The sequence below is a fragment of the Muntiacus reevesi genome, chromosome 8 (genome assembly GCF_963930625.1).
Source record: "Muntiacus reevesi chromosome 8, mMunRee1.1, whole genome shotgun sequence".
In the NCBI taxonomy this organism is placed as follows: domain Eukaryota; kingdom Metazoa; phylum Chordata; class Mammalia; order Artiodactyla; family Cervidae; genus Muntiacus; species Muntiacus reevesi.
In genome coordinates this window covers 9,938,381-9,956,254 of record NC_089256.1, presented here as the reverse complement: position 1 = coordinate 9,956,254, position 17,874 = coordinate 9,938,381, and the positions used below count along the sequence as shown (strand labels likewise).

At 41.4% G+C, this 17,874-nt stretch overlaps 1 protein-coding gene across 1 annotated transcript; it reads left to right on the top strand.

Annotated features, from left to right (window-relative positions):
• The first annotated feature begins 4,244 nt into the window (after positions 1–4,244).
• On the top strand, positions 4,245–17,732 carry MRPS22 (mitochondrial ribosomal protein S22). The gene is made up of 8 exons (XM_065942135.1): positions 4,245–4,432; positions 8,697–8,860; positions 9,955–10,119; positions 11,733–11,876; positions 12,189–12,272; positions 13,497–13,642; positions 16,531–16,639; positions 17,604–17,732. Exons 1-8 carry the CDS (start codon positions 4,261–4,263, stop codon positions 17,697–17,699), a joined length of 1,080 nt encoding a protein of 359 aa, XP_065798207.1. The 5' UTR covers positions 4,245–4,260; the 3' UTR covers positions 17,700–17,732.
• The last annotated feature ends 142 nt before the right edge of the window (positions 17,733–17,874 follow it).

The following is a 17,874-nucleotide window of genomic DNA, read 5'->3' as shown; positions in this document are numbered from 1 at the left end:
GGGAATGTCAGTATCTGCCTTGTCTCCTTCATCAGTCTGCCATGAGGACACACATGACTAATAAGAAGTCTGTGCTCTGAGTGAGTGGGAAGGTGGTTGTGCTTTGTCATGTCTGATAACATCCTCACATTGCTCAAGTTTCTTCTGCTCAGATGCAGCCTTCCACAGGCTTCCAGGCACATCTTCAAATGTTTTCCGCTTTCCTCCGGAACTAGGAGGAATAGTTTCCTGGCTTCCAGATCCTGATTCCTTTCTAGCACTGCGTCAGACCCTCCCACTACTTGGTGGACTGTGTGGATTCACGTTCTAGCACCAGACCCTTGTGCACAGCCCCCACCAGCTACTTTAGACTTTTCAGTCCTGCAGCTCCCAATACAACCTTGTCTTTTCTCAGCCAATAACTTTGTTTTCCATTGCTCAGAGCAGAGAGGCTGAGAATCAGGAAGGCCCTCTGATTCTCCACTCAAAACCTATCCATACTCCACCATCTTTACCTCCCTGCCTCCTGGTACAAAGGCCCCATCCCATCAATGGCCATTGTCCCCACTTAGACCTTATTTGCTGCAGCTTCTTTGGGAACCTCCCATCATCATGTACCTCTTCTCACTTTACTCTTTTCCTTGCTAATGCTTCCTTCTCAGTGCACAGAGGGGCTTTGGCCTTGGAATTTGTGTGTGTGGGAACCTTTTGGAGCTTTGGACCTTGAACAGGAGCAGGGGAAAACATTCTGGGTGAGGATAAAAATGGGGGCACATGTGGCTCTTAGGGACAGCTTCAAAGATAGGGTTTTGAAGTTTATGTGGGAGTTACAAGGGTGTTCCTGAAGATTGAAAGGGCTCTTGGATTGCCCAGACTGCTACCCTTCTCTCTCAGTCTCTGTCATCCCTCTCCCTGACTGACATCTATCCTCACACCCTTGTCTTGAAGAATTCTAAAAGACCAGGGCAAAATCCCAGTCCCTTTAGAGAAATAATGAAAAGTCCAGACCTTGTAAAATCACAATTGAGTAATTGAAACATCACTATACTTTTGCTTTACAAATAATAAGACTCATTCTTGCTCCACAGAGCTGGTGATCGCTCTCCCATATTTTACCTACTACTAGATGCAGCCACGTTGTCTTGGAACTGTCAGAGGATCAACCTCCCATTTCCAAGTAAACAGAGCCCCACCAGGGCAATCCGCTTCTCTCACCAGGAACTTGAATTTGGTGGAAAGCATGTAGAGTCATCCCTCAAGATCCACAGAGGGCTGGTTTTAGGACTCTCTCAGACACCAAAATATAAGGATGCTCCAGTCTCTTACATAAAATGGCACTCTGTTTGCTTATAATACACACACACTCTGTTACTGTTTAAATCACCTCTAGATTACTTATAATACCCAGTACAATGTAAATCCTATGTTGTTGTTGTGTATTGTGATAAGTTGTGTCCAGCTCTTTGTGACCCCATGGAGCACACCAGGCTTCCCTGTCCTTCACTATCTTCCAGAGTTTGCTCAAATTCATGTTGATTGAGTTGGCGATGCCATCCAACTGTGTCATCCTCTGTTGCCCCCTTCTCCTCCTGCCCTCAATCTTTCTCAGCATCAGGGTCTTTTCCAGTGAGTTGACTCATTGCATCAAGTGGCCAAAGTATTGGAGTTTCAGCTTCAGTATCAGTCCTTCCAATGAATATTCAGGGTTTATTTCCTTTAGGATTGACTGGTTGGCTCTCCTTGCTGTCCAAAGCTATATAAATATTCGTAAATACAATGTAAATGATATGTAAATATTTGCTGACATGTGGCGGATTCAAGCTTTGCTTTATGGAAATTTTAAATTGTTTCTTTTAATATTTTCAGTCTATAGTTGGTTAAACCTGTGGATTTTTAACCCGTGGATTCAGAGGGCCAACTGAGTTGGAATCAAGTACTGACATCAGCCTCCTGAAGCAATTTCTCTTAAGTTCTTGCCTTTGGGGATGCTGGAGCTTCCATCCTTCAAGTCTTTCTTGAGGTTTGGCTGTTCAGCTTTCTCTTTAACTCTGTGAGATATTAAGCATCCTTCCCATCACTTCCATCTCTGTTTTGTAAGAAATATTTCTGTCACTTGCAACCAGAGAATATTAACTGATAACCATATAATGCAGTAAAGCTTTCCCCGTGAAGATCTTCAGAAAGCCACCAACTTGCTGCCACATGACCTTCTTGTGTCCCCTTTGGAAACACCAGGCATTAGATCCTGAAGGTACTTTGTCCTCAGAGTCTGCAAGATAAGTACTATCATCATACCCAGTTTTCAGGTGAGAAACTGAGGCTCTGAAAGATGTGGGCATCTGCCCGAGGTTACAGCTGAAATTAAGAGTCTTGGTAATCCCATCAGTAATTTAGTGTAGCCCAAGAAAAGGAGGTTAATACAGGAAGGTAGGAGCATCTCTGGGAAAGACAGCACACCCCTCCCTCCCTCTCTTTCTTAAGCATCCTAGTCTGCCATTTATGTTTCTGATCCATTTTCCTGCCTTCCTCTGTAGACTGGCATTCTCTCTGCTTGTTGATTAGTGAGCATATTGCTGGAAAAGGCTGCTGCAAACATTTCTAAACAGTTACCCATTTTAAGCTTCTGCCATCAACTGTGTTTCTGAGTTTGAAATATTGAGATAAAATCTGCTTGGTGCCTCGACAGCTGGGGTCGGCTGAAAATGTTCTCCCTCCTGAAAGGATATTTATTTCCTAGTTCCTGTAACCTATGAATGTTACATGGAAACAGGATCTTTGCAAAAATGATTAAGCATTTGAAGATGGAAAGATTATCCTGGATTATCTGGGTGGGCCCTAAATGCAATCATATGTATAAACTTACAGAGTGAGGTAAAAGGCAGTTGGGCACAGACAGAACAGAAGGTGCAGTGAAGCAGAGATTATAGTGATGCAGCCATAAACCAAGGAGTGTTTGCAGTCACAAGAATCTGGGAGACAGGTTCTCCCCTGGAGCCTCTGAAAGAGGCACAGCTCTGCTAATTCTTTGACCTAGCTGAGTGACACTGACTTTAGGTGACTGGTATCCAGAACTGTGAGAGAATTTCTGTTGTTTTAAGTAACCAAATTTGTCATAATTTGCTACAGAAGCTATAGGGAACTAATGCAACATCCAATGAGTCATTTCTCCTGCATTAGATGTCCACTCATTGTCCAATCAGTTTTATCTAGGAGGATGTTAATAAGACAAACACAACCACAGAGGCCTATGCTCTGGGAAAGTAGGTGGTATATTCTCAGAGAAAGGACACGGCTGGGAGACACTTGGATGCATCACACTAGCACTCCCTGACACCTTTTATCTTGTAGGTGTGAGAGGAGGAAGTGTTGGGACATACTGGACAGCAGTCATGCCTGAATATAGCACAAAGCCTAGGGCTCTGTCTTTCCCTGTCCAAATAGGGTATGAGTTCATAAACAGAGCTCTTAACTGGGCAATGGTGAGGTGAGGTTAGAAGATGAGTTTATCTGTCTAGCAAATTCAAATAGTCGTTTACTTAACGCCTCTTTTCAGTCAGACGTTGGGACAAGTTAGTACAGGCACCAGTCTAGGAGGGGATAAAACCTGCACATCCTGGACAACTGGGAGGAACATAACAGGATCCTCTAATTGTTCACTCAGTCATTTATTCAACAAATGTTTGCTGTGTTCTTATGTACCAGGCTAGGTGATCTTATAACACAATATATAATGTCTTTGATTTCATGGCATGAGAAAAATAAGCAAGCAGATAAATAAGCAAAATAATTGAGCACAAATTGAGAAAAGAGCTGTAAAAGAGACTTAAGATTCTGAGACAGAAAAAGGTGTGTGAGTTGAAGGGGAATGATAGGTGCCGTGGCAATCGGGGTTTGGAATCAGGTGTTGTTTGCCGGGAGTAGTGGGGCGGGATGGGGAGGGGCGTGAGAAGTTTGAATGGAGAAGTAGGATGCTTAGGCAGCTGGGTTTAAAACTGTGGCTGGGAGAAAAGGTTTGGGCAGGAAATGGGAATTTGTTACATAGAGCCATGGAAATGAAGGAAAGGTCCAGAAAAAAGAGCATATAAACACCTTTTCCGTGTGAACGAGCGGTTTACAAGAAACAATCTATTGTTTTATAAACAAGTTTATTGTTTTATAAATAGGAATTGCGTCGCTGCCGCCTCCTCCTTCATGAAGACTACATTTCCCAGGGTGCCGTGCGAACCGCGTGAGACCCAGAATCGTTCTCAGCCGCTTCCGGCGTAAGTGGCCCGGATAATCATGGCGACCCTCAGAGTGTCTTTATTGCTGTGGAATCTCCATGCAGGTTCTCGCGGTGCCGAGCGAGTCTATTTCCGGGCACGCGCTCGGCCCCGGCCCGGTGACCTGTTCCAGCCTCTGCCCGGGGTCTGCAGGGTGGGAACGCCATGCCGTGGGCTCTGTTCCGAGGCCGGTGAGTGACCTGCTAGGCGTCCTCTGGGGCGTTCTTCTGGGAGATCTAGAACACTTCACATGACGAGACCCACGCGGGGGCCCCTATTCTTCCCGTGGCGCGCCCTTAGACCCAGGCGGCTCTCGCCTGTACGCACTGTCTCGGACGTCGCCCGCGTTTGTTGATTCGTTCCGTCGCTTAAGCAGCACTGCTTGAGCGCCGCTCTTTGTAGAGTACTAAGCTAAGTTTAGGGGTTAAGGGGGACTAAGACTGACACGGGTTTTTGCTTGAGGGAAGTCGTGGTCCAGTGGGAAGAGGCAGTGCAGTGTGACCTGGACTGTGATTGGGGATGGAGAGGAGTGAATGAATGATAGTCGCTCAGTCGTGTCCGACTCTTTTCGCCCGAATGGACTGTAGCCTGCCATGCTCCTATGTCTGTGGAATTATCCAGGCAAGAATACTGGAGTGGGTTGCCATTTCCTTCTCCAGTGGAGAGAAGAGTGGCATTCACTTAAACTAGGCTGGAAGGGCAGGGGAGGTTTCGTAGAAAATATGACCACAGTTGAAACTTGGTTAACGGTGTTCAAGAGAAAACAAGAAACATTTCAAGTGCAGGAAACAGCATAAGCAAAAGTCCAGAAATGAGACTGAACCCAGGTAGACTGGGAACCCATTTTGGAGGTAGGATTGATGACTTTGGTTATAACTGTGAATCTAGATATAAAAGGAGAGATCAATATTATTAATATTTCTCAGGTTTCTGGCCTGAGCAGTTGAGTGGGAAGTAAGTCCTATTTGTACCTGGAGAGAGAAAATTAATTATAGGACAGTTTTTTAGAGGGGAATGAGAGGAGGAGAAGTGAGGAAAAGGCAGTAGTGGATGAGGTAAGGAGATGGGAAAGGAAGCGGAATTAAACATCTGTTTTGGATGCATTAAATTTGAAATGCCTTTGAAATTCAAGTGGAGGTGTCAGATATGCCGTTACATACAAGGTGAGAAACACTGGAGTAAAAATGTTAACAGAAGCTGGGGGGAATGGGTGAGGTTGTCTGAGGCGAGAGGTAGTGCTGAGCGCTATTGTGTGGCAGGCACTGTAGGAGACCTTGGGTGCCAGAGACCAGTACAAGACAGGGTGGTCGCCTTGGGAGAGCACAGAGTCTACTGAGGACACAGTTTCAGTTGTTAGTTGGCTGTATATACATGAGTTTACTTCTGCACTCTCTATGCTCTTGGTCTGTGTGTCTTTTTTTTATGCCAGGACCATACTATTTTGATTACATGTTAATGGCTTTAAGTCTGGAAAGTGTGATGCCTCCTGCTTTGTTCTTCTTAGGATTGGTTTGGCAATCATAGGGTCTCTTGTGATTTCGATTCCATACAGATTTGACTGTTGTTTTTTCCCACTTCTGTAAAAAATGCTGTTGAACTCTCAATAGGGGTTGCATTGAATCTGTAGATAGCTTTGGGTAGTATGGACATTTTAATGGTATTAATTCTCTAATCCATGAACATAGGGTACCTGCCCACTCATTATATGTTTTATTTCTTTCACCAGTGTTTTGTGGTTTCAGCAAAGCAATCTTTCACCTCCTTGGTTAAATTTAGTATAAATATTATATTGTATTTGATACTTTATTCCTTTTTCAGATAATTTGTTGTTAGTGTATAGAAATGGTATTGGTTTTGGGATATTGATTTTGTATCTTGCAACTTTGCTGAATTTGTTGATCTAATAGTTTATTGATGGAGTCTTTAGGATTTTTATAGATAATATCATGTTGTCTGCAGAGACAATTTTACTCCTTTTCAATTCTGATACCTTTTATTTCTTTTTCTTGCCTGAGTACTCAGACTAGAACTTCCAATACTGGGTTGTACAGGAGTGGTGAGAGTGGGCAGCCCTGTCTTGGTTCTGTTCTTGGAGAAAAGACTTTCAACCTTTCCTCACTGAGTATGTTAGCAGTGTGTTTGTCATTTATGGTCTTTATTGTGTTGAGGTGTGTTCCTTTTATACCTAATTTGTTAGAAGTTTCAAATCATTAATTTTGTCACATGCTTTTTTGCATCTATCAAAGAAATCTTCTTCCTTCTTTCTATGAGTATGTTTCATATTGATTGGTTTGAGTATGTTGAGCCATATTTACATCCCAAATCTTATTTGATTATGGTGAACGATCTTTTTAACGTTCTGCTGAATCAGTTTGCTAGTATTTTATTGAGAATATTTGCATCTGTATTCATCAGGGATATTGGCCTGTAGATTTCTGTTAGTATCCTTTATTGATTTCAGTATCAGGATAATGCTGGCCTTATAAAATGCGTTTGAGAGTGCTCCCTGTTCTTCCATTTGTTTTGGAAGAGTTTGAGAAGGATTGGCATTAATTCATCTTTAAATGTTTGGTAAAAGTCTCCTGTGAAGCCATCTGGTCCTGAGCCAGTTTTCACTGGAGGATTTTTTTTTATTATTGATTCAGTCTTCTTAGTAGTAATTGGTCTGCTTTGATTTTCTGTTACTTCCTGATTTCGTCTTGGTAGATTGTATGTTTCTAAGAATTTTTCCATTTCTTCTAGGTTGTCCAATTTGCTGGCATGTTGTTACTCATAGTAGCCCCTTATGATCCTTTGTAATTCTGTAGTATCAGTTGTAATGTGCTTTTTAGTTATAATTTTGTTAGTTTGGGTCCTCTTTTTCCCTTGGTCTAGCTAAAGGTTTGTCAGTTTTGTTTATGTTTTCAAAGAACCACTTCTTTATTTTGTTAATCTTTTCTGTTGTTTGGATTACAGGTTTAATAGATGACTGTGATTGATCTGTGGAGAATGGTCAGAATGGGGCAAGGAGACAGGTTAGAAGGCTGAGGCAAGAGATAGGATGGCCTTGACTAGGGTAGTGGCAGTGGGAAATAGAGAGTTATAGACTGATTTATAAGATGTAACAGGCAATTGATTTGTGTCAGTGTCCTCTTGTAAAAATGGGACTAATCATAGTATTTATGAGATTGTTATGAGGATTAAATGTACCAAGTATGTAAAAGTGTTAGTCAGTACTGGCATATAGTAAGTATCTAACAGATGTTAGCTGTTAACATTACTGTTTTTATTACTGATGCTATTGACTAGATGTGGAGGGTAGTGGGGAAGTCAAGAATGACTAGGTTTCTGGCCCATGTGACCTATTGGATGGTGCTAAGGATAGGAGGAAAGGCAGGTTTGTGACAGAAGAAAAATTACGCGTTCTGCTTTGGCAGTATTGAAGTACGTGTGAGATGTCCATTGGGTAGTTGGATGGAAGATGATCTGGCTGGAGATTCAGCTTTTAGAGTTTTTAGGTAATTAATAGTTACTGAGGTTAGGAGATAATCCATCAAGAATGTGAGCAGGGAGAGAAGAAGAATGTAGTTCAGAATCCTGTGGGACACCAGCATTTATAGGACCAGCAGAGGAAGAGGTGGTGGGAAGGAATGGCTTCCCCCACCCCCAGTGGAAATGGAGGTGGGGCAGAGGGATCGGCATACTAGGAAAGGCAGAGCTGAGAGCTGGGTCCGCTCCTGTCCAGCTTTCTTCTATAACATCACATGGCCTCTTCAGTATCGTGTCCAGTGATCCAGGCCTCTCCCCTAACTGGAACCCCTCAGCCTAGAATTTCCTTCCCTTTTTTTCTCTGCCCTATTCAGAACCACCGGGAAGCATTGTTTGACTCTACCATGCCTTTCTCTGCTCCCAGGCTAAGTTTAGTTTCAGTCTCTGTTATCACACAACCCCCTGTACCGCCCTTGTATGTAGCACTTACTTTGAGGAACATGATGGTAAGTTAAAATTGGTCTAGGTTCTAGAATCAGATAAACTTTGGTTTAAATCCTGGGTATATCATTTAATAGTTAATTGTCTTTAGCAAGGCTCCAGTATTCTCATATACAAAACTGGGATATCAGTACATACTTTGTGGCTTGTTGTAAGCATTCCTGAAAATGTGTGTAACTCCTGTCAGATAGGAAACAATACCTTGGTTGGCAGTAACCGTTAGTGTCATCAATATTGCATTAACTACTTTTTTCCTGTTGCTTCCTTCACTAGACTTTGAATGCCTTTTTGGCAGAAACTATAGCTTGGTCATCGTGAATGCCCAGTAAATTTTAAATGAATGAATGAATCTTGTAGGTATTAGCATTATGCATACTGAGGTGGAATAGACATGGTGCTAATCATTTTTATCATTGACTTTTTCCATTTAGATGTCTTGTTGTCTTGTCATTTTTGCCATCTTATTTACTAAAATTCATTTAACAGAATCTGGTAGCCCAAAGATCAAGAAACCTACTTTTATGGATGAGGAAGTCCAAAGCATACTCATCAAGATGACAGGCTTGGATTTACTGAAGATTTTTAAGCCAGCAATACGAGAAACGAAGCCACCAACTTACAAGCTAATGACCCAGGCACAGTTGGAAGAGGTATGTGAATGCACGAATAGTGGTAGAATATCTTTCTTTGAAAGATTAAACAAAATTTTCAGGGTCCCTCCAGATTCTGATAGTTGCTCTTCTACAGGTACTAATGAGGTGGAGTTCCAGGCACAGAACTGTTGAAAAGAAACGTGTGCAGTCTGGCAGAGAGGAGTAGGGAAGATGGCCAGAATTAGACAGACTGTGCACATGGGTCAGGTCTGGCTATCAGGCGGAACCACCTCTGCTCCAAAACCAGCCTAGCAGCCTTCCTCTGTCCTCCCTGCTCCAGTCTTCTTACTGCAGAAACATTTTTTGTGAGCTGCTTTAAGGCTGAGGCTTGGTGAGATAATGAGATCCTTCTGAACAGTATTCTGTTCCAGGCAGGTGTCCTCCTGGAGTCATGGGTATTGAGTGCTTTGTGGAAAACACTTTCATGTATGAATATGTAAAGTATTGTTGCTTTTCTTTCAACTTGAACATCATTGAGAACCATAGCAGAGTTCAAATACCCAAAAGTACATAGCATGTGAAGACTGAAAGGCCCCTTTCATCTCTCAGAGGTAAACCACTGTCAGCGGTACGGCATGGAGCACTGTGCTCAGTGGTTAAGGGCATGGGCCCTGGAGTTAAATTGCCTGGGTTCAAATTGTAGTGCTGCAGCTTCTTAGCAATTTACTTAATATTTGTGTGCCTCTACTTTCTCTCTCATAAAATGACCTCTAACGTAGCGCTTAGCTCGTATGGGTAGTTGTGGCATTAAAGGAGCCAGATGCACTCAGAGGGAGCAATATCTGGACCATAGTAAGCACCCAGTAAGTGAAGTCCTCTGTCCTGTTTTGGGTGGCTCTTGTGGCCTGGCTCTGTCTCAGAGCCTTCCTTTGCTGTTTTGAGAGTCGTTGAGCCTGTGACTGGCGCTCTCATCACAGAGACAAGGGCCAGGGCCCAGGAGCCCAAGTTTGGCTTTTCACTCACTCACTTATACCTACAGCTTCTCTCTGCAGTCTTTAGCACTTTTTTTAAAATTAGTATCTGCTTTTGTCAGATGATCCTTTTGGTCTGTAACCTTGTGGCTTTCCCTAAGATATATTTTATTTCATTAGGCTACAAGACAGGCGATTGAGGCAGCTAAAGTCAGATTAAAAATGCCACCAGTTCTGGAAGAGCGAACACCAATAAATGACGTGTTAGCTGAAGATAAGATATTGGAAGGAACCGAAACAGTCAAATATGTGTTTACTGATATATCATACAGCATACCACATCGAGTAAGTATATGTCTAATTGCAAAATGATTCTGCCTAAGTTAGATCAACTTCAGAAAGCTCAAACTTTTTGAGAAGATGGAAATGCTTGCTGATGCCCAGAAAGCTCAGACTTCCCAAAGGATTTTCACTTTTCAGAATTTGCAGTAAGAATATCACACTCTCCCAGATAATTTTTAGGCACCACTTCATCTGATGTAGTTTTTATTGTCTAGCTCCTCTTCCCTTGATTGGCAGTTCCAAAAGAACACTCTAGCACCTATAAAATAAAATATATTAGTTTTGTGTTTGAGCCTTTTCAAGTAATGAGTGAAAAGAGTAATTTACATTTCAGCCCACAAACTTCAGTAGAATATTGAATAGTGATAGGGTTGAAAAAAGGGCCACCCTGTGCTAATCTTCTTATCATATTGATTATGGTTAGAAGACACGATGTGAGCAGTGTCCATGTCTGTATGTCAATCACCTGTATATCTGACATAATGAATGGGATCAGAGTTTCATTTTATTAGAATTTTTGCTTTGAAATATTTTAATATACATTATATGTTTGCAGTGCTGTGAAGGCTGGCTATGGGAGCATTCTATAACCTGAAAGGGACAAAGGAACTTGGAATTCAAAATTGCCAAATCCGTTTGAAGAACAATTGTGTTAGTTTACCATCTGCTCTTTTTTTTTTTTTCTGTTTGCAGTGCTTGATGAAAGTTTTAATTATATTATCCTTGAAATACATTCAGAGACTCTTAAAGTTCTGAAGAGTTGAGAGTCACTACCATCTGGTTAATTTAAGCATTAATGAGATATGTAGCATTTATCAGCTGTGTGCAAAGCTCTGTGTAAGTCATTCTGGGTTTTGTAAAGAATCATAATCCAGTTCCTGACCTTTTCTAGTTTTGACACAATGTTAACAAGTATCTAACAGGTGTCAAGAATGCTGCCTATGCTAAATTAGATTGCCAGTTGAGTAGTACAGACAGTAGGTGGAATTCACCCAGTGGGTGAAGGAAGCATCCTTTGGCCTGGGATTTGGCAGTTAAGAGAATGAAGAGACCAGAGGCAGGTGCACCAGTCAGTCTCTCGGATGCATTTGTCTCTTGCCAGAATGAGGAATCGCAGACGTGTGGAATTAAGATTCCACATTCTTGGGTTTATTCCATTTATCCCTGTGACTTTATTATTATTTTTATCCCTGTGACTTTAAATGTGGACTGTAAAATAGTCAAGTCTTATCTGGGTGAGACTTTAGGATGAGGAAACAATTTAAAAAGGTTTATAGCACTTCTTTTTTTCTGAAATGGATTTAGATGACTCTCAAGTCAACTTTTTTTAGTTGAACCATTTTATGCATTCAACTCACTTTAGGACTGTAGTTCACATTTAATAAATACTTTCATTAGATTTCTGATTGTCACAGGCACTGCAATGATTAGTGAAGGAACTATCAAATCTTGCCAAATCTGAGGTTTACAATTATTGAAATCATACATGATTGCATTTTGTTTGCCAGTTGCATTTTATATTGATTGCAAATTATTTTTATAATGGTGCTTGGTGGGACACTGGAACTAAAATTCAGCTCTCACAAACTTATCCTTGATTGTGTTTTCTATTTCAGGAGCGTTTTATTGTTGTCAGAGAACCAAGTGGCACACTACGCAAAGCCTCTTGGGAAGAACGGGACCGTATGATTCAAATTTATTTCCCAAAAGAAGGCCGTAGAGTTTTAACACCAGTAATTTTCAGGGAAGAAAATCTTCAGGTAAGATGACTTTGGGGTCACAGAGGCAGTGGTGATGATTTCTTTGTTGAACCAGTTGGCTCTGGTTCTGCTAGGTATTTTGCTTTGATAAATACAGGCATTTCTAATGATAAGTAGGGTCATTTGTCTTGTAACTGGGTTAGCTGGGATTTGAATTCAGGTGTGACATGTGGCGTGTGTGTGATTTCCGCATCCCTCATGCTGGGCGCAGATGTGGCCTGTATGTGGATGGGCAGGGCTGTCATGGCGTCCGGACAGGTGTTGCACTTTCTTTTCTTCTCATCTAATTCCAACTCTGCTATGTGGGTTTAGACCATGTACAGTCAGGACCGGCATGTTGATGTCCTCAATCTCTGCGTTGCCCAGTTTGAGCCAGATTCTGCTGACTATATCAAAGTGAGTATATTTTATAGTTTCTAAAGTATGGGTGTAAGTATGGTTACTAGTAAGATTTTTTAGTCCAACACAATGAGTTAGGTTGTAAGCTTTGATACAGGGGGAGGAAAAGGGAAATGCCTGAACACCTGTCAAGTGCTGGATGTACACCAAATAGATATTTTCATCCTTTCAACAACCCTTGACTTAAGGATGAGAGAACTTAAGCTTAGAGAGTCAAGTAACTTGTTGAAAGTTGCACAGCTAGTAAGTGGTAGAGTTAGTACCCAAACTTGATGGCAGAGATTTTTTCTTCAGTTTATTGTACAGGAAAGTTATTTCTAAAGTTTGCCAAAATGCAGTATATGTGCCTTAGATTGCAATTTAATAATCATATAGTACTTTCTGTGTGTAAGGTGTTACTGTGGAGGTACAGGTGATGACATGAACTAGGATAGGGAGCCTTGTCAAAGCTTGCAGTCCAGGAAAGATCGTGGGGAAGTATAATCACCACCATAGGTCTAAGATGTTAGGTGCTAAGAGAAGGTTGCAACATGCTCTCAGAGAAGGCCTAAGAGGGCTCTACGAGGATAGGGAACACTGTGACGAGTGGATGGAGAAGTATTTCAGGTAGAGAGGAAAGTACGAACAACAGGCAGGACACAAAAGTAGACTTGAGAAATGGCCAGTCATCTGGTTTGCTTGTATATGTGGTGAGTACCTAGGGAAGTGGTTCAAGATTAAGCTAGAAAGGTAGATGGGGCCATATCACAGGTGACCTCAGACGCTAGGTTGACGAATCTGGACTTCAGTCAGCAGCCTTTTTAATATAGGAATGCCCTCATCAGAGTCCTCATTTAAGATCAGTCTGGAAGAACTGAGGAACATTAATTAGTTAGATGGAATGGGATAGTTGATTGGATAGAGGAAAGAAGTGGTGGTCCATTATTCCCAGTGGTCCATATATATAATAGGTGCTTCATATATAGTGCATGGCTGCTGAAGAATAATTGATCTGGCTATAAATGTCTGGCAGACCTGTTCCAGGTTCCACACACTTCTGCAGTGGCAAGCTGTCCTTACTTAATGATACCTGCTAGATAATGATCAATAGTGGATGCAGGATCAGGAGACCTGGTTTACTAATACTTTCTTGGACAGCTTGCATGCTAGTAGATGTATATCCAGTAGTGCTGGCTCACTTTTATTTTTGTATTTCTGAAAAATTGCACTTTGTGTGGATAGATTCATCATCGGACCTATGAAGATATAGATAAGTATGGAAAGTATGACCTTTTACGTTCAACAAGACACTTCGGTGGAATGGCTTGGTATTTTGTAAATAAGAAAAAGATCGATGGTTTATTGATTGACCAGATTCAGAGAGATTTGTAAGTATGATCTTAGTAAGTAAAGAAATTCTTACTACCATTATAGTAAACCTGTATTTAATCTGTGATATTTTTCCAGTGATAACAGTGTACTGCCCAGTGATAAGGGCTTCCCTTGTAGCTCAGTGGTAAAGAATCTGCCTGAAATGTAGGAGACACAGGAGACATGAGTTCAATCCCAGGAGTGGGAAAATCCCCTAGAGGAGGGAATGGCAACTCACTCCAGTATTCTTGTCTGGAGAACACCATGGACAGAGAGCTTGGCAGGCTGTGGTCCGTGGGGTCTCAAAGATTTGGACGCGACGGAAGCAGCTGAGCGCATGTGCACACCCGGTGATAGCTTTCACTCACTTCAGTTTATTTATGATTTGTTTTTCCAGTATAACCCAGTTTCCTCAGTCTTTGCTTCTGTGTCATGTAAACATGGCTAGAGTCTTTGAAACAGTGAATGACTCTGGAGCTGTGCTGTGTACGCTGGATGTTGACTTATCCATAGGCTTGCTGGTGCTTCTGGGTACCAGTGAACTTGCCAATGAACAAGGGGATTAGACAGGAAATGCAGAGAAGTAGACATAAGGTCTGCGGGGTACTTTTCAGTAAAAGTCATCATTTATAAAAATACTCCTGCTTTTGATCCTCCTTGTTTTTGCAAGATTTTTAAGGTGTTAAAAAGGTTACAGGTTTTTTCAAAGTTGAATAAAACAAAGAATGTCTATTGTATTTTAGTATACAACTGGCGTGTGCCCTGCCTTCTAGCTGAAATAACACTTTATGATTTGTGATGACACTGAAGAGAAAATTATCTTTTGAATATCTTTCCATTGGTTGAGTCAAGGTCAAAATGGCAAGGAAAAGAAACAAGCATGGCTGTAGTAAGAAGGTCACAGGAAGGGTTAGTGATTACTGTCACCTTGAACGTAAGTTTTGACTCAGTCTGTCTATCCTCCATGTAATCTGAAACATTCACACAAAGGCAAGGCATTTGGAACTAGAAAGTTCCATATTGTCTTAAAAAAGTCCATATGGAAACAGCATCATTTCTCATAGAAACATTCATAATGGGAAATGATTTCCAGGCCAGCCCTCTTCACCAGCATGTGTGGTGTAATCATGTAATCCAATTCAGAGGGCAGAAATATGCCTTCATCCCACGTAAGCAGGAGGCTGCTGGTGATCATGAGCATGTTCAAAAATGACTTGCCTTTAGGTGCATTAGCCGTGAATGAATTTAAAGCTTCTCAGCTGTAAATGTTCTGAAATTATTTAACATTTTTTATAAGAAATTAGAGCAACACAGAATGTATGAGTTATTTGTTAAGGTATACTCATAAGTTATTATGGTTAATACTTACCACATGTAAGCTTTACATCTGAAGCATTTCATTTGCATACTGGCAGGGAATTTTGAGTACTTAACCCTTCCTGCTCTGTGTAAGTAAAACTTCCTGTGGGAATTCTCAGTAGGACAGTTTGCTGCAAATCCCAGTTTAAACAGTAGAGGGTGCATATCCTTAGCAAATGGAGCCCATGCCAGAATTCTGCAGAGATTTATTTCACACTCAAGTTCCACTGCTGGTCGTGAATTGGGGTGCTTTAAAATCTTTTTTACATGGGGATTAACTTGCTTTTAATTTCAAACAGAGGCTGGGTGTGAAGCTAAATCATTCTGTGAAACAGCTATTATACAGTAGTATGAACGTAAAGAAGCCCTGCTGTGACCAAGATATAGAAACCCAGTTAAGCTCTTTATGGACTCACATGCTTATGCTCTTAAAGAGAATGATTGTTACCTTTTGCTGCCACGTTTGTTGAACTGTTAGAGTACAACAAACACAACAGATTCATAATGAACATTAAACAAATATTTTTCCTCCGGAAAGTTTGGTTTCTCAGCTCTGGTTTTCTCAGTTTTACCAGGAGATGACCTTTAGGGTGAACGAGCTTTGGGATGAGCCCCGAGCATTTCTCTAAGGTCACTGTGGCTTAAGAAACTCTTTACCCCACTCCCACTCCACCCTAGAAGGGCTTTGAGGTGGCAAATGGTAGGAAGGTGTTGACTGGGTGAGAGGATAGAGGTTATTTAGTTTGGGGAAGGCTAAGTTTTAATGTTGATCAAGATTGTAGGTTTCTCAAAAGGTTAAGTACAAACTGTAAGAATTGAGCTCTTGTTCTGGCTTCATCATGGGTAGTTGTCTTGACAGACACAAGACAGACTGCTGAGGAAGAACCTGACTTCTCTTGTCTAGAGTGCGTAATTTCAAATTTGCTTCCCTAGGATGCTGGTTTTTAACTAATGGGAAACTGTGAATTGACAGGTAGCTTGGGAGTCTTTCCTTGGACTTCTAGATGCCTCTCAGAGGCATTTATCCACTAATTCAGAGTCTCAATGAAAGTTCCTCAGCAGATGTCACTGCTGGTGCACCTGAAGGCAGTGGCACTGAGCATCCCCATGTCCACCAGCCTCTGGCTTACGTGGGATGACGGTACTGACCCACCCTCTGAGTTGTATTATTATCTGCTGGTGATGTGCGCCGGCCTGGAAATCATCCAGTGTTAGAACACGGTTTCTATGAGAAATGATGCCCTGCATTCAGAAAGGATAGAGCCACGTTTTGAATATATTCACTTTCATAAACTGGGTACCCGCCTGTATTGATTCTTGCCCTGTGAAGCCTAAACTAGCCAATATTCCTGAAATTGCTTTGAAAATATGAAACTGAAGGCTGTAAAAAAGTTTTTTTTTCTGGCCCAAAGGAAGTTTGAAATGTAATTTAAAGATCAGCATATACTTTTATAGAACTGTGAAGCCAAAGAAGGAAACTATAAACTAAAAAATGTAAAAAGAAAACGAAAACAAACCCTTTTAAACAGTAACCCTTTCCCTCCAGAGTTGATGATGCCACCAGCTTGGTCCAGCTCTATCACATACTCCATCCTGATGGCCAGTCAGCTCAAGAGGCCAAGGAGCAGGCTGCTGAGGGATTACAGTTAATTAAGGTAAAGGGACTTCTTTCACATTCATTATCATGTAGTGACTGAGTGAAGAAATCATAGGGTTCGATCCCTGGGTCAGGAAGATCCCCTGGAGAAGGGAATGGTAGCCCACTCCAGTATTCTTACTTGGAGAATCCCATAGACAGAGAGGGCTACACGCCGTGGGGGTTGCAAAGAATAGTACACAACTGAGTGACAATGCACACAGATTTGTGGTCTTAAAGCAGAGTGCTGAGAGCCCCGTATTGCTTCAGCCTGGACAACAGAAACAACTGCCACTGGAGTCGAAGAAGTTCAGATAGTGGGGCAGCCACTCAGTGCTCTGTGGAGCACACACCGCCCAGCTCGGTCACATTCCCATCCAGGTTTCCAGAAGCAGGGAGGGTGGTGCGTTCTCATTGTGGAACCGTAAGGCTCTCAAAACTATGGGCTTACACAGATTTCTCTGTAAGTGCTGAGATGATTTTTTTCAGGAAGCGGGGAAATCATTGTATAATTTTCATCTTTTCTAACGCTCGGAATAGACATGTATTTGTGGATCTGGCTTCTGTCCCAGTATTACTTTATGCTACTGCAAAGCAGTTATAAAGCTTATTGAGGATGAAAACAACCAGTGATGACATTACAGGTGGAGTAGGAAAAGCCCATTCTTTAAAGTGAAAAATCATCTTGCTAACTTTCATCCTCTGGATTTCTCTTGAACCTAATGCTTCTCATTTTGATCCAGCAGTGTCAGGTTTTCTTAATTTTTTTCTGAAAAATGACAATCACGTTTGGAAACTTCTGGTGTTTGGAATTAGGTTGCTTTAACTGTTGTACTGTTTTTCTGTCCATGTAGTATGCTTATTGTTTGGTAATCAAAAAAATACTGTGAAATGTGGAGGGCTTTTTAAACTGGGACTTCACTAGGAACTTTATCAATAGTATATTCTCTATTTTAAAACTTTGTTTTTTTAACTTTAAACAGGTCTTTGCAAAAACAGAAGCACAGAAGGGAGCATATATAGAATTAACACTGCAAGCTTACCAAGAAGCATTCATTAGCAGTTCTGCAGCTTCCTAAAAATATTGTTTAAATAAACTTCATTTTACTAAATTCTAGTTAGTTTTCTGTTAATACTGAAAAAAATGTCAAAATCGAGAGTTCCTTATAAAATTGTTTTTTAGACTCCAAATAGTACCTGTATCAGAAATACAAAGAAAAAACTGTTTATTCCACTCACTTTCCGAGGCTATGA

Bases quoted from the DNA above. Each gene is read 5' to 3' on its own strand.
- MRPS22 (XM_065942135.1), top strand. From the start codon at position 4,261: ATGGCGACCCTCAGAGTGTCTTTATTGCTGTGGAATCTCCATGCAGGT. The intron at 8,861-9,954 runs GTATGTGAATGC...TTATTTCATTAG, and splicing joins CCCAGGCACAGTTGGAAGAG to GCTACAAGACAGGCGATTGA. The intron at 12,273-13,496 runs GTGAGTATATTT...TTGTGTGGATAG, and splicing joins ATTCTGCTGACTATATCAAA to ATTCATCATCGGACCTATGA.